Raw genomic sequence first — 17,807 nt, 5'->3', positions numbered from 1 at the left:
ATAAAATATTAATTTTCAGTACTATTTAAAAAGGGTGTGAAAACCTTAACTTATAAAAATATTCCATTTGTAAAGTTTTAAAATGTATATTATTTTTTATTTTATATAAAAAAGTACACATAATTATGTAATATTTTTTTTGTTTTAAAAGGTCTAAAATATGCATATATATATATATATGTATATATGTATATACTATAATTTTAAAGGAACATATTTTATTATATTATGGAATAAAATATATGACATAAAATTATTGACAGTTTGCCCGAGTGGTTAAGGGGTTGGACTTGAAATCCAATGAGCTTTGCTTGCGCAGGTTCGAATCCTGCAGCTGTCGATTTTTTAAAAACGTAAAATATGTTTATAAAACTCATTTTTTACAATTATTAATAGTAAATAATTATTTTGTTTATGCACAAAATAGTATATTCATATTATTGTTCTATTACTCTTTATTTCATTTTAAAAAAAAATTATATTTTATCATGCAAAAAAATTTTCTTAATAAAAATCAATAACATAATTATAAACATGATTAATGATATATAAAACTTTTTAAATATTATAATTTTTTTGAATAATAAAATGTAAAATTTTTTTTAAAATATTCAGATTAATATGGATATATAGATATCAAAAAAAAAGTTGGGATAAAAATGTTAAATTTTAAATATTTACACGGTAAAAACTTGAACAAATTTAAAACGCCTACGTGTTTTGTGCAACAATAGGTGTGAGAGGAAATAGCCACGATTAGTAATGAAAAATAGTGGCAAAATAATGACAAAATAGTGATAAAATAATGACAAAATAATGACAAAATAATGACAAAATAATGACAAAATAATGACGAAATAATGACAAAATAGTGATAAAAATTGTGATAAAAATGGAGGGTGAAAAGGGAACTTGGTATTTCCTTCCCCCAAAATGGTAATATGTTTTTATTACTACTATTTTGTCATAACACAGTTTTGTGAAATATAGCTGTATTCATCGATTTTCTGACAGATGCTCTTTGGATACAAGCAAGAGGTACATTGGTTATACATCCAATTAAATGCTTATATGAAAATTTATTGAAATTAAAATGTAATCTCAAAAAGTGAAGTGGTTCTAATATTTCAGTGTGTGCTATACTACCTGAACTAATAATAAGTCTATTTAATGGTATAACAGAAATTATATTATTTAAATATATAGAATAATAAAAATATTCCGTATTTGTAGTTAGTATAGTAGGTGATGATAACTCAAAAAACAATCCTTTGTCTATAGCATTTTGTATATCTGTTTTTTTTAAAGAAGTAAATGGGTTTTTTAAATCAAAATAAATAATATCACAATCATATTTATTAGCTATTATATTTATCTCTTCAGGATTTGTTACTTCAATTGATATTAAATCAAATTTATTTTCTTTTAAAAAATTTTGATAATTTTCAATTTGTTTAACATCTTCATATTTTATATTTAACCTTTTTAATATATATGTATCTGTATTATTTTGTAAAAAAAAAATGTTTTCATTTTGAATATTATTTAAATTATCACTAGTTTTAATATAACTATTTTCTTGTCCAATCATTTTAATGTCTTTTTTATTATTACTATTTTCAGTAGCTATAAATTTAGGAGCTAGCCAATTATGTAATTTTTTTATTTCTTCTTCTTCTATTTCATGTTTATAATTTAATATAAAGTCATCACATATATTTTTAATTGATAATGTATTATTTTTATTTACTAAAATATAATTATTATCGATTTGATTATTTAATTTTAATAAATATTCATTTAGTTCATCTTCATAATTTATTTTATCAATAAAATAGTTATCACATTCATTGTTATTATTCTCTAACTTTTTAATAACATTACTAAATTTTTTAGAAACAAATATATTTATTACTTTCCATTTCTCATTTATATTATAATTACATATATCCTCATATGGTATAGCAATTGCTACTATACTATATCCTGAGCTTATCGATTTGAATAATAACTCTTTTACAGACTTTTTAGAATAAAACTTGATGTGCATATCTATATACATTTTGTTTTTTTTTTTTTTTTTTTTTTTTTGTTTTTTTTTGGAACCATTTATCGAAATTGATAATGTACTAATAGACTGGTTCACTATATAAAAAAATACATCAAATATTAAAAAACCCAAATGTTCAAGTTAATCGACAATATGAAGATACACGTAGCTGAATGGCATTTATTTCATATCCTTTGGTACGCGTTTTACCTTTTCCAATACATCTACTTAACAATATTTATCTGTATTTGTATGTAGTAAGGAGAAGATAATGAAGCATGCAATGACCCTCTTTTAAAACGGAGCCAACATATGTTATATCCCAATTCTATATAGATATTTGAATAAAATGGTATATATTTTTGTACAAATAAAACTGGTTATTATTTTTTTATTTAAAAAACTCACTTTTTTATAAATGTTTTAATAAAAAAATTATTAGCTTTTCTCTACATGTATAAATATGCATAACATATATATTATAGGTAACGGTGTTATGCTTTTGGGAAAATATAAATATATTTTATTTTACATATTTTTTGGTTATTTTTTTTACATATTTTTTAGCTTATTTTTTTTACATATTTTTTGGTTATTTTTTTTGTTGGAAATGTTTGTAAAAAAAAAGTAGTGTCACTCTTAATAAGATACCCAAAGGTAAAATTTAAAAATATAAAATTTAAAAATATAAATTTTTTTACAAAAATGCAGGTAAAACGATAATGTGTATATACCAAGTATGATAAGGATTACATGTATTGTTATATATATATACATGCCAATAATAATCTAAAAGGCCGAATTTCATTTCTTCTAGTTTTTCTGCATTTTACACATCCATATATGTATTAGTCGCAGATAAATGAGATGAACATATATCTAAATTAAATAATTAACAATTTATATAACCAATACTAGAATAAAACAAAGTTTATACTATAGTTATGACAAAATAAAATATTTTCATATTGGTGCATCCAGGCATACATACACAATATAGTATTCGTTATATACAATTTAACACACAAATATAAACACAAATAAATATCGTAAAGTCATGTAAATATGAGACCATCGAAATTTTTATATACAGATAATAACCAATTGATGATTTGTATGTGGAAAAAAAATATGAAAAAAAAATATGAAAAAAAAAATGAAAAAAAAAATGAAAAAAAAAATGAAAAAAAAAATGAAAAAAAAAAAATTAATGATTATGCAAACTTAAACTTGATATATCCACAAGATTGTTTGAGAAGCACTTTAAACTACTTTTTATGTACATATCATTTGCAAAACTATAATTTGTATTGTTTACATTTAGTTTCCATTATAATTATCACTAAAACGTCCGCTATAATTATCATAAATCATTTGATTGTCATTCATTTCTTCATTTTCATGAATTATTTTACTATGGTCAATGTAAATATTGTCACTAGATGTATTACTGTTTGTATTTTTGGGAATTCGATTATTATTTTCTTCATCTCGGCTATAAGAAGAGATAGCATTGATAGATGGAATATCATTTTCCTTTGGATTACTACCAATACTTAATTTGTTAAATAATGGTGTTTGAGGTTGTATATTTCCATATAATATGTCATTCATCATAGGTGCTATATATCCTGTAATATTTGGATCAACCCAATCTTCAGATGATTTTCCAAAAATATTATGGAGAGAAGATATATCATTATTTTCAAATTGTTCAGGTGGAACTAAATCTAAAAATTGTGGTTTTGGTAAATTTGGTACAGGAATAAATTGATGTACTTCAATAGCATGCAATTTGAATGATATTGCATCTAATTTTCCTCCATCTATTGGTGGTTTATCTATTTTTCCTATATATTCAATAGTTGGACTAACTGGACTATTTTCTATGATATTATTTGATACTTCATTTTTTTTTTTGTATTGCATCATTTGTTTTTTAACAGAATTTAGATCTCTTTTAAAAAATGAAGCAAAATTTTTTGGCATAGATACTGGATACCCTGTTTTGGGGTCAATATCGTCAGATCCACTTATTTTGGTTTCATTATTTATACAATTATTAAATGTACAAAAAGGCCACATTTTTTTATTTTTTTTATTCGAATTTATATTATTTATTTCTGAAAATTTATCATTGAAATTTCTAATATGATCACTACTTTGATTTTTCATTTTATTTGGTAATCTGGTCATTTCTAACAATGACTTTTTTATTGATGCATCTACATGGTTGTTTAGGATAGTATTATATGTACCCGAATTGTTTATCAATATTTCGTTTGGTATATCTGCTGATTTTTGATTTGGATTCATTATTTCAGATGTATTTTGAAAATGTACTTCAGGATATGGTACTATTAAAGGGGATGGACAATCTAATTCTACATCTATTTTAGGCACATATTTACACACAGGAACATCTTGATATTTTTCTTTCCATTCATACTTTACTATATCTACTTGTTTTTCTATTTCTGTAACTTTAGGAATTATCTTTTCTTTTATATCTACAATTATTTCTTTTTCTATAAATTTGTCGACATATTTTATTTGAGGCACTTCAACTTCTATAATTTTTTGTTCTCCTTCATATTTTGGTATAACTCTTGGTATTTCTCTTATATCCCATACAGGAGAATATATAGGTGTATATCCTATAGGGACATTTACTTCAACTTTATTTTCTATTATTTTTTCCTTTGGCATATTTATATTTCTTTCTTTAAATAATAATTCAACACATGGGACATCATGATTTGCTTCTTGACGATAATATTTTGGTTGCACTACATCTTGAAATTCATATTTTGGTGTTTCAATTATTTTATCTCTTATATATTTATCTTGGTATACTGGAATGTTAAATATTGGTTGATCTCCTTGAACGTTTATCATTGGAATTTCATCATTTTTTTGCACATACATATCATCGCTTTTTTGCACATACATATCATCGCTTTTTTGCATATACATACCATCGCTTTTTTGCGTATACATATCATCGCTTTTTTGCACATACACATCATCGCTTTTTTGCACATACATCTCATCGCTTTTATAAATATAGTTATTGTTATTTTGGTCCATATAGCTATTGTTATTTTGGCCCATATAGCTATTGTTATTTTGGTTCATATAGCTATTGTTATTTTGGCCCATATAGCTATTGTTATTTTGGTCCATATAGCTATTGTTATTTTGGTTCATATAGCTACCGTTTTCATAACCCATATGATCTCCGCTGCTTTTATATATATAATTTCCATCATTTTTGTATATATATTCTTGATTATTTCCATAATAATTTTGCTCATTATATATATTTTCATTTGCAACATGATCGTTAGCATTATATTCTACATTTTCTCGACCTTTACAACAATCACTAAAAATTAATCTGCATTGTTTATTTTCCATTGTCTTAACTTTTTTTGTATAGAAATTTATTTTGTGTTTTATGCGTGCTTACAAAAGGGTGTATGTATATATTTTTTTTTTTTTTTTTTTTTTTTTTTTTTTTTTTTATAATTTTGTTATTTTTTAAAATTATAAATACACTGTTTTATAGCTTCTCTTTCACTGAAAAATGTTATGGCATAACCTCAAGTCAAAATAAAGCTCATTTGAAAGAAGATAAAATAAAAGACAAAAAAAGCACCTTAATCTGAAAAATCGAAAAAATATATAAATATATGAATTGACATATATGATATAAAAAAAATAATTCCCAAATATATGTTAATATGTATAGGTTTATATATTGTCTACCTGCTTAAATAGTCTTCTTTTTTTTTTTTCTTTACTTTTATCCAAAAGATATATTTTTACAAAATTATAAACTACGCATTACAATAATTTTCTTATTAAAAGTTATATATTCATACATTTATTCATTTGGAAAATTATCACAAATTATACAAAAAAAATTTATACTATTATACAATCTATAAAATTAACAAGTTGTTTTTTTTTTTGCGAAAAATTAAAGATAACAATTGAAGGTAACAAATATATTATAAATAACAAAAATATATAACTAAAAATAAATAAGTAAAAAAAAAAAAAAGACAATATATCCTATATTTATATATGTAGGAATTGTGAAAGAATAAAAATAAATAGTATAAAACATAAAAAGGGATAGAATAAAAAAAAAAAAAAAAAAATATATCAATCACAAATACAAGTACACATACTAAATAATATACACCTTTTTCTTGATATATAAAATGCTTAACTTTTAATATATGTACATAAGTTTACTAAATTTTATATTCCCTCAAAAAAACGAAAGTTAAAACGGAAATTTATTTAGAACATATATGGTGTGCATTTTTGAAGCTAATATATTTATGCTTATATAAAAAAAAGTATACACATATTTACGGCTTAATAAATATATTGCCTAAAAATGAATTTGTATATTTTTTTTTATAAGAAGACTGTATTAATTCTATAAAAATATAGTATAGTAAATGCATTTGGTACATATTTTATTCCCTACTTATTTTTTAAGCATGCTTAATATATTATGTATGTACATATGTGAAATCTTCGAAATTATTATATTTATAATTTAGTCTTATTTATATAAAACATACACACACATTATAAAATACTAATAAATACAGAAAAATCTCGTACCCTAATTTACAAGAATAAAAACAGTGTTGTAAATGTATGATAATATTTACACACAATATAAGCCCATATATATATATATATATATATATATATATATATATATATATATATATATATATTTATAATAAATTATTTATGGATATTTGTATATCTATATGCACTTAAATGCATGTTATGTTTTAAAATTTGCGAAAATTAAGAAATAAATCTTATATACTTTTAAAGTTCAATGTTTTTTTTTTTTTTTGTTGTTGTGCTTAAGTCACTGAATAAACAAAAAAGGTAAACCATAATCATCTACAAACATAAAATTACCAGGAAAAATGTGTTATAATATTCATATTTTTTATTGCTAAAAACTTGAAAATAATTTATATAAATCTAAAAAAATATAAAATACTATTTATTGAGACATGTAAATTTATATATATTTGTTTTTAAAAAATTTCGACAAAAAAAAAATATAATTTATATTTTTTATCCTGTCTTGTTTGAATTTTTAATAAAAAAAAATTATGAAAATAGTAGAAATGTACAAATATCAAAAATAAACTATTATTGATGAAAAAAAATATTGTGATTAAAATTTTTTTATAAATTAATACATGATATATAGAGATACAAAAATCAGTAAGATATTCTAACTTAACTAATAAAAGAATTCTAATATAATTATTATAGATATATATTTAAAAAAAAAACATGCATATATATATGCATAAATACATAGTTTTATGTGTATGTATACAAATTGTTTAATAAAAAAAAATAATAAATAAATTCCAACAATCTTTATTTTGCATAAGTTAGCATTGGTTATATTTTACCCCTTAAAAATGTATCTACATAATAGTAGTTAGCTATTCTGACAAAGCCCAGGCATATACAATAAATGTGGCATATAATAAATGTGGCATATAACAAATGTGGCATATAATAAATGTGGGCATATAACAAATGTTGGTATATAACAATCCAAACTGCGTAGTGTCGAGAAGAAATAAAAATAAGATTTAAAATTATTAATTATTGGTTGATAAGCTCAAGATATTTATTAAAATATGTCATATTTGGTAAAGTCTGTTTTAGTGTGTTGTAAATTTCATCATTATTCATATTTTTAGTTTTTGATAAAATTTGTTGATATATATTATTATCAGTGTCTTTTATAAATATGATAAAATTATTAAAGGTTTTAATTAATTCAGATTTTAGAATAATTTCTATATTTGTAATAAAAAGATCAGATAATAATTGATAAAACATTGAAGAATTATTATTTTTATTTATTACTTTTTTAAATATATCTTGATTTTTTGTGCATGTATAAAGCTTTAAAAATAGGTCATTAATATTTTTACAATTATATTTTTCACCACCATTTTCACCACTTTTAAGGAATAATATAATATCTTCTAAAATAGACAAAATATTACTCATGATTTGATCATCTTGTGTAAATTGTATATATTCAAAAATAATTATAACATATCTCTTATCATTTAAATAATTATTTAATTTATCTTTTTCATTAAATATATTTTTTAATTGTTCAATAATTGGCTGTATAATTTCATTTTTTCTTTTGTTTCCATCTTTCACACTTTTTACAGTTTTGCTATATATCATATTTTTCCAATCTACAAAAAAATATTTATCTTCATTATATTGATTAATATCATAAAAAAATTCTAATATTACATAAAATCCATAATAATCATTAAATATTTCCTCAAAAGAATTTGTAATTTTTTTTACAATATAATCATTTAAAATTTTAGTATCATCTGTTATTTTTAATAGTCTAATTACTAATAAAAAATTTACACTATTTTTACATAAATCTACCATATAATTTTTCAGAATTTTTATTAAGGTTTTTTTATGTTTACTGGTACTATATCCTAATAAATAAATTAATGCTTTATTTCCAATGTTTGTAGATATTAAATATTCACATCCCTCATGTATTATTTCCATTAATTTTGTAAGTTTATCATTTACTATATCTTCTTCTCCTTTAGTCAGAATTTCAGTTGCAGTTAATATTATATTGTGTGTAACTATATTATATAATAATTCTTTTTCTACAATATTTTCAATATATTCAATAATATAATTAGAAATTGCTGTTTTATTTTCTTCGCTAAGTGTTATAAACATTTCTTTTGTGGGCTTTTTTAAAAGTTCAAATGATACATTTTTTAATGAATTAATATTTGGTAATATTAAAGAATTAATTATTTTTATTTTCATGTCTGTTTTTAATTTTTTAAATACTATATGCCATAATCTTGAAGCAAATTTTGTTAAAAAATTTTTAGGATTTTTTATTAGCCACATACAAATATCATTTCTTATTTGATCATTTTTTGCATGTTTATAAAAACATTGAAAAGTTAATGAAACAAAATTAAATACACAAATATCATTCATATTTGTGCTAATAGTTTTCCATAATTTATTTTGACATTCTTCATCACTATTTATAATTAAAGCAGATATAATATGATATCCTAAATTTGTACGACAAAATTTGCTTAGTTCTATTTTTTTTAATTCATTATATATTATATCTATTTGTTTATTCTTCTCTGATTTATCTTTTGATCGTAATAAATCATTTAAATTTAATTTCAGCTTTTTATAATAATCGTAATTTTCTGCAAATTTTTTTTTTTTGCATTCCTTTAAAAGTTTTTTTTTTTTTGATTTAGACAAATTCTCATCATTTAAAATTTCTTTGCATTTATCATTCCAATCTTCTTTATTTTTGTCGCCTTTTTTGTCACCTTTTTTGTCGCTTTTTTGTTTTTTCTTTTCTACTAAGTTTTTTTTACCCCCTTCATTTTGTTTGCTTATTTGTTTGGTTATTTGTTTGGTTATTTTTTTGGCTACCTTTTTGCCCCCTTTCTTATCATTTCTATCTGTGTTATTTTTATCTCTCTTTGTATAATTAACCTTTACCCCCCCTGTTTTTTTATTCAAATGATTTTTTTCTTTCTTCTCATTACTTGATTTCCCTTTTTTAAAAGTTTTTGCCATTTTTTTTTTATTTCTTTGATATTATCAAAGCTTTTATTTTACTCGAACGTTTTTGGGGAAACATACAAAAAGTGTTGTAGCTTCAATGTTCTACTTTTTTTTTTTTTTTTTTTTTTTTTTTTTGTCTTTAATTTTAGTACAAATTTGTCCCTCAAAAAATTTAAAACAATTATATTCTGATTTTAAGGTAAATATGGTGTTTTGTTTATTTAACCATAATTTTTTCTATCGATAAATATACTTTTTTTAATATTAAAAAATGTAAATTATTAATAAAACTGGTATACAATATATTTATTTTATTTTTAATTAATCTAATGCATGTATTCCATATTATTGCAAAAAAAAAAAAAAAATTAACTTTTGAATTTAATTTATAATGCCAACGACGTTATTTTATACCTACATTATATGCATATATTATTTGAGTACTAATTTAGGGAAAAATATTTTTGAAAATTATTTTTTTTTTTTTTTTCATTCTTCATAATAAAGCCATTTCTGTAACTCAGTATTGGGCTAGGTATAAAATATACAATACAATATATTACAATACAATACAATATATTACAATACAATATAATGTGACATAAATATATGGATTAAAAAATATATTAAAATAGTTAGCATATATATAACCAGGTTGCATACAAAATATATTTGTCTCCTATGGCCCAACAGTAGAACATTTAAAAATTCGAAATTGTAAGAAAAAGCAAAAAAAATAATAAAATAAAAAATTATGATAATAATAATGGCAAAATAATGATAATAATAATGGCAAAATGGTGGTAATGATAATGACAAAATGGTGGTAATGATAATGACAAAATAATGGTAATAATAATGTCACTACAATTTCCCAATCCGATTATGCATATATCAATAGGTACATGAAATAAATTTTCTACATATAAATAACTGTACATGAATAATATGGTGGTATATATTTTTCCACAGTGTTAAATATAAATATATATTTTTTTTTAAAAGTCATTTGAAAAATATATTATTATAATATAAAAAATTATTAGAAAAGTTTAACGCTATTTTTTTGTACCAATTTAAAGATAATAAAATAATTATTATTTTTTTTGAAAAAAAATATAAATCTCCTACCGAAAAATTGTGTATGCCTCTATTTTTATCTAAAATCAAATAAATCAATGTAAAAATAATATCTATATTGTGTATTTGTTTTTTTGTTTATTCAACTTTTCGTATTCATATACGTAAATTCAATTGTGTTAAATTATAATATATAATTTAAAAGAAAAAAGTGGAACAATTCTGCTAAAAAAAAACAGTATAAAAAAATAAATGTTCAAAGATTTCGAAATTTTTTAATAAAATTTAAAAGGTTTCTTTTTTAAAACAAATATTACCGATTCAAAATATCATTTTCGAAAATTTTATCAAAATGAGAGATTACACAGATAATGATTCCATTCTACTTAAACATGGATGGTGTGAAATGTTAAAAGGGGGAGTTATAATGGATGTAAAAAATGTAGAGCAAGCAAAAATAGCTGAAAAAGCTGGTGCAATAGGTGTAATGGTTTTAGAAAATATTCCATCTGAACTTCGAAATACTGATGGAGTAGCTAGAAGTGTAGACCCATTGAAAATTGAAGAGATAAGAAAATGTATTTCTATAAATGTGTTAGCTAAAGTTAGAATAGGTCATTTTGTTGAAGCACAAATTTTAGAAGAGCTCAAAGTTGATATGCTTGACGAAAGTGAAGTATTAACTATGGCAGATGAATATAACCATATAAATAAACATAAATTTAAAACCCCATTTGTATGTGGATGTACAAATTTAGGAGAAGCATTAAGAAGAATATCAGAAGGTGCTTCTATGATAAGAACCAAAGGTGAAGCTGGAACTGGAAATATAATTGAAGCTATTAAACATATAAGAACAGTAAATAATGAAATAAAATATTTATGTTCATTAGATGAAAGTGAAGTATATAATTTTGCTAAAAAACTTAGAGCACCAATTGATCTTATATTACTTACGAGAAAATTAAAAAGATTACCAGTTGTTAATTTTGCTGCTGGAGGAATAGCTACACCTGCAGATGCTGCTATGTGTATGCAATTAGGAATGGATGGTGTTTTTGTAGGATCAGGAATATTTGAAAGTGAAAATCCTCAAAAAATGGCTTCATCTATAGTTATGGCTGTTTCTAATTTTAACAACCCCAAAATACTTTTAAATGTTAGTTTAGGGTTAGGAAAAGCCATGCATGGAAATACAAAGGTATCAAATAAGTGGAAAAATAAAAGTGAAGAAGATAATTCATAAGTTTAGATCATCATGATATTGTATATTATATGACCCAAGTTTGATATATCAATTAATATTTTTATTTTTTTATTTTTTTAAACTATAAATTAAAACATTATTTTTATTTGTAACAAATTCTTTCTAATTTTTTTATTACAACCTTTAAATAAATAGCTATGCAAATATAACCAACCATTATAAACATTTTTATAGTTATGTGAATTTTCATCACATGGGATTTCTGTGTATATAACTTCTTAGGTGGATGTGTGTGTATTGTATTTCAATTAAAATAATAAAACCAGCTACAATTTTATAATCTGTATAAAAAATATAATACTAAATTTTTTACACGATTTTGTTATTTCCTTGTTGATTGATTCTCACATTTTTCCAAAATTAATTGCAATTTTATTGGTACTTAGTATTTTTATTTTTTTTTTTCTTAAAAATAGAATTTCTATTAATGTATAAAAAACAATCATATCTTTTATTTATTCTATAGTTAAATTATTTTTAATTATTTAGTTGAATATAATTTCTTATGAAGCCTTTAAATAAAAAATAATTAATATACTAGTGTAAAGTAATACCAAACATGAGAGGTGTAACATATTTTTTCGTTCTAGCCTATTTTCATTTTTAGTTAAAGATTAAAATTCCGAAATATAAATAAATTTAATTTGTAACAATACATAATTGCATGTGCTTATTCTTTGGGGAAAGAGAGAAAAATGAAGTTAAAAAAATAAGCACACAATATTAGACTATCATTTCTAGCAAATGCTTATTTTCAATGTTTAGTAAATGTTTTTATTCTTTAAGGATATGAATGTATATACATTTATAAGAATTATTTGTGGCTTATTTTTACCCATTATTTTCCTTTTTTTTTTTTTTTTTTTTTTTTAAATAAGTTGTGTAACTACACCTGAATGATCTGTTGCGACTATTATGTGTATGAAGCTGCATGAAAGGGGCCATACAAAATGAAAAATAACAATTATAAAAGGTGTAATAAAAATAATAAATAAAATAACATAGTATGCACCGTTTTTTAACCTAAAGTATTTGTCATGCATATGTCCTATTTAACATTGTACCATTTATGCATTCCCCTCTTATTTTTTTGTATTATAGCGTGTGCAAATTAGTTATATTATATACATATATATGTATATATTTAATGAGCATGTACTAATTTTATTATTTTCCCATGTGCTTATGTATTATTACAAAATATAATTTTTTTCAAAATATATATTTTTTTGGATAATTACACAATTTTTCCCTTTTTTCGTTTTTCGCTTATTTTATAATTAATGTATGATATTTGAATTTTTTAATTTTCTTTATTGAGCCAAGAGTGTAAAAATCTAGACACGAAATAAATTGAACAAAATTAATTAAAGCAAATTTAAGGGAATAAAATGATATGACATAAAATGAAATAAAATAAAAATATTATGACATGTTCATAATTTTTTTTTACCATTTTATAATTTTTTTTATTCTTTGCATTAATGAAATATATTCTTAATTTTTAACTAAAAAATTGAGAACGTAAATTTTTTTCTTTGCACAAATTAATTAACCTACGATTTTTACTATAGGGTAATTGTAACTGTTGTAAATGTTTGCACACAAAAAAAATACGTCTGAAAAAAAAAAAAAATATGCACGTATACACACATATATATATTAGATAGTCACAGACTTTTTTACATATTTATCTACGCATTTATCCGCTTTATTCTCATTTCTTACAATCCAAAGAAGAGAAAATGTCGGGTGGAGAAGTAATTATTGAAAAAAATCCATCTAGTAAACATTGTGTAGCTAAAAAGGAACTATTGTGTGATAGTATAATATGGGAGCTTTTACAAAATTATTATAAAAAAGCTGCAATAAATGCATGGAAAGAAAATATAGTTCCATCATTCGTAACAAGTAATAGCAAGCTAGCTAAAGATTATGCACGAGTAATAATTAATTATATGAAAGATTGGTTTAATAGTAATGAATGTGATCGTAATGTTCCAATTTATATACTAGAAATAGGTGCTGGGCATGGTAAATTTACTTACTTAATTTTGAGAGCATTATCAAAATATAAGAAATATTTTAAAAGTATGAATTTACCAGAAAAACCATTTGTATATGTATTTACAGATGTAGCTAGAGATAATATAACTTATTGTATGAATCATGAAAAATTGAAAAAATATATTAACAGTAGAGATAATTGTGATAAGACATATTCAAGTAAAAATAATTCTTATTATGATTCAGAAAATGATAAAAATGAAATGATAAATTATGATTCTTCTACAAATAGTTCATGTTGTTCTTCATCATATAATGAAACAAATTATTCAGATGATAAACCTAAGAATTATTCAAATTATTCAATGTTAGATTTTGCATATTTTGATGGAAATGATACATCAGATAAAATATATTTAGAAATTACCAAAAAATATATACCTAGTGGTACACCCATTGTTTTAATATGTAATTATGTTTTAGATTCTTTATTAACTGATGCCTGGATAGTTAATAGTGAAAATTGTACAAAACGAGCTCTCTTATCAGTTTATTCTCCTATAGAAGAAACTGATAAAACCAATGCAGATATTATGTTACGAATGTCAGTTAAATGGGATTGGGAAAAAATAGATATTGACGAAGAAATTAAAAAAGAACAAACAAATAAACCATCCGATTATTTAAGAAAATATGAAGATATATATACTGTATTAAAATTATATTCTTATTTTAATCAAAATTTATCATTTGTATTACCAGTTGGTGCTTTTATATTATTTAAGCGTATATTAAAATTAAGTAATAATAAATTATTATGTCTAATAGGAGATAAAGGTTACCAATCTTATGAAGAATTTCGAGGTTATAGAGATCCTCATATTGTTGTTCATGGTAGTCTTTCTTTTATGGTTAATTTAAATGCGATTTGTCTATTTTTTTTATCTTTAGGAGGGTATTATATATATACACCTTATTCTGACACATTTCAAGTTGTTACATTATTACTTCATAAAAAAACTAACGATTTTACTATTAGAGGACAAATTCAAAACAATAATGTGATGGAAAATGGTTTGTTTAGTAAACCAGATGGTAAATCATCAGTAGATGCATCTGGAAATACTATTACTCCCTATGATAGAGTTAAAAATTCTTATATAATAAAATATTTCAAAAAAAATGCCAAAGCACATCAAAAAAAGAAAAATAATAGATATTACAATAAATTATCAAATCATGAATATGATACAGAAAGAGATTTAATAAATTTACAATTAAATGATCTTAATAATGGAGGAGAAACCATTTACAAAAAAATGAAAAAAATAAATTTAAAAAATTTAAATAATATGAGTATACATTTTGGTGGAACTATTTCATCCTTTTTTGATAATGTCGAGCAAATACCACCAGATATATTAATAAGTTGGCAAAAATCTGTTATTCATAATATTAATAATTATCCAGCTAATGTGTCAATAAAAGAATTAATTTCATTATTAAGATATTCCAATTATGATTCAGATGTTTTTTTTAATATACGAAGTTCATTTACAAATTTAGCTTGCTATCCTAATATCAATGGTAGAACAGAAAAAGATATATTATTAGATATAAAAGAATGTTATGATAATTATTATTCATTAAAAGGTGATGAAGATATTGCCGATGCATGTGGACATATATGTATGAAATTTGGAGAATTTAACAAATCAATATATTATTTAAAAGAAAGTTTACGAAATTTTAAGGAATCTAGACATTCATCAACATATATTAATATAGCTTCATGTTACAAAATATTATGTAATTATAATAAATCTCTTAAATATATAAAATCTGCTATAAAATTATCAAAAAAAGAAAATAATAAAAAAAATAAAAATGTTCCAACAAATAATATCAACTATTCTCATGATTTATTATATAATATACAATTTTGTTTAAACCCAATTGAATATTCTATAATTGGTATAAATTATTATGTACAAAATGATGGATTATATTACTTATCTTTTGAGCATAAAATAAAATTAAAATATATTTTTTTACTATCTAAAGAAGAAGAAAATGTTCTGAAATATATGAACAATAAATATAATACCATACAATATGAAAAAAGTAATAGAAATTTAAATTTTTCAGATATCAAAATTATAAAAATTTTTGATGATAATAAAGTTGTTTCACTAAAGCAATTATATGAACAAGACAATCATAACAACACTAAACATTATTATGAAGAGTCTGAAAAAAAAAAAAATAATAACAATAATAATGATGATGACGAAATAAACAAAATGAATTTTTACACAAATGTAGAATCCATAAAAAAAAATTTAGCTGAATGTTTAAAAAAATATCATTTTCATTTTAGTGTAATAGATTGTCCATGGGTTATAAAACCGGATATTGTAAATTTAATGTTAGAAAATTCAAAACATATAATTACTTATGGTACTTTATCAGATATACCTAATAAATCTTCTGAAACTATTTTAAATTATAAAAATTATTCTGAGAAAATTAGTTGGATAAATAACAATTATATGCATGATGAATGTTTATACGAAGCAAGAGAAGCATTAAATTATATAAAACAAGTTACATCTATAACAGTTACACATTATAGTCCTAATTTATTTAACAATAAAAATAAGGCTATTAAAAATAAGGACATATTAACTGATGATTTATGCATGATTCTAAGTATGCTTCAAATTATTTTAGGTTATCAATTATCTGGTTTAACAGCTAATTTTTTGAAAACAAATAAACGTTCTGAAAGTTTAGAAGTAGATTATGATGATAATAATAATCACAATACCATAAGTAAAGAAACAGAAAAAGATAATTCACGAAACAAAATAAGCGAACCATTTCCAGATTACAACTGCTTATCTGGTATTCTCACATTTTCAAAAAAAAAAAAATTATCAGAAGAAGATGAGGTAGAAATATGTGGAAACTATTTAATAATGAATAATAAAAATGACGAATTTGTTACAAAAATAAATATTATAGGTGTATTTGGATCCATATGTTTAAAAAAAACATTATCAAATTGGAATATTCACATTTTTAATATTAATGGTGAAACGATATTTGATAAGTCAGGAAGAATGGCAACTAGCCAAAATGCAAATGATGTATTTATTAGTCAGTATTTAATTAAAACCAATGGAAAACTTAATAACATTAAACATTATAGTGAATATTACTCAAAAGATACTTCTATAAATAATAATGAACCATTTGATTCAGATGTAGACATATTAGTGTTTACATCTGACGAAGAAAACAGTGATGCTCATTTAAAAGAAAATTTTGTAAATACGCCTTTAGATAAAACTAAAGATGTTTCTGAAAATAATACCGAAAATGATAACAAAGATTCTTATTTTGGTGATTTTAATTTAGAAATTATGAAAAACCTTCCTGGTAAAAGATTCTACTCAACAGGTAAAGGTGCATATGAAAATATTAATTTTGATAAAGATCTAATTGATATAACTGTTAACAATAACACATTTTATTCGAGGATTATCGAAGGAATAAATATGTCATATGACCAAAAAGGAGCTATGATTAATTTTAAGTACAACCCCAATACGAACCCAGAAAAGTAGCGAGGGCGAGTCTGCCTCATTTCCGCTCATGTGCATTTGATACCTTTCTATTTTGATGCCTTTCTATTTTGATATTTTGATATTTTTCTAT

At 22.1% G+C, this 17,807-nt stretch overlaps 5 protein-coding genes and 1 non-coding gene across 6 annotated transcripts; 3 read left to right on the top strand and 3 right to left on the bottom strand.

Annotated features, from left to right (window-relative positions):
• The first annotated feature begins 258 nt into the window (after positions 1-258).
• Positions 259-340, top strand: PY17X_1121900. The gene has a single exon. It is a non-coding gene; the product is annotated as a tRNA-Ser (tRNA).
• Positions 341-964: 624 nt separating this feature from the next.
• On the bottom strand, positions 965-2,062 carry PY17X_1121800 (ribonuclease P/MRP protein subunit RPP1, putative; the record flags this gene model as incomplete). The annotated part of the gene is made up of 1 exon (XM_719507.2): positions 965-2,062. The coding sequence occupies one exon, from the start codon at positions 2,060-2,062 to the stop codon at positions 965-967; it is 1,098 nt and encodes a 365-aa protein (XP_724600.2).
• Positions 2,063-3,370: 1,308 nt separating this feature from the next.
• On the bottom strand, positions 3,371-5,470 carry PY17X_1121700 (uncharacterized protein; the record flags this gene model as incomplete). The annotated part of the gene is made up of 1 exon (XM_719506.2): positions 3,371-5,470. One exon carries the CDS (start codon positions 5,468-5,470, stop codon positions 3,371-3,373), a length of 2,100 nt encoding a protein of 699 aa, XP_724599.2.
• Positions 5,471-7,723: 2,253 nt separating this feature from the next.
• On the bottom strand, positions 7,724-9,742 carry PY17X_1121600 (mRNA-binding protein PUF3; the record flags this gene model as incomplete). The annotated part of the gene is made up of 1 exon (XM_719681.2): positions 7,724-9,742. The coding sequence occupies one exon, from the start codon at positions 9,740-9,742 to the stop codon at positions 7,724-7,726; it is 2,019 nt and encodes a 672-aa protein (XP_724774.2).
• A 1,420-nt stretch (positions 9,743-11,162) lies between these two features.
• PY17X_1121500 (pyridoxine biosynthesis protein PDX1, putative) lies at positions 11,163-12,056 on the top strand (the record flags this gene model as incomplete). The annotated part of the gene is made up of 1 exon (XM_719682.1): positions 11,163-12,056. The coding sequence occupies one exon, from the start codon at positions 11,163-11,165 to the stop codon at positions 12,054-12,056; it is 894 nt and encodes a 297-aa protein (XP_724775.1).
• A 1,766-nt stretch (positions 12,057-13,822) lies between these two features.
• Positions 13,823-17,716, top strand: PY17X_1121400 (conserved Plasmodium protein, unknown function; the record flags this gene model as incomplete). The annotated part of the gene is made up of 1 exon (XM_719683.1): positions 13,823-17,716. The coding sequence occupies one exon, from the start codon at positions 13,823-13,825 to the stop codon at positions 17,714-17,716; it is 3,894 nt and encodes a 1,297-aa protein (XP_724776.1).
• Positions 17,717-17,807: the final 91 nt, after the last annotated feature.

The sequence above is a fragment of the Plasmodium yoelii genome, assembly GCF_900002385.2.
Source record: "Plasmodium yoelii strain 17X genome assembly, chromosome: 11".
Lineage (NCBI taxonomy): Eukaryota > Apicomplexa > Aconoidasida > Haemosporida > Plasmodiidae > Plasmodium > Plasmodium yoelii.
The sequence above is the reverse complement of the archived record's forward strand: the minus strand, read 5'-3'. Positions and strand labels throughout refer to the sequence as shown.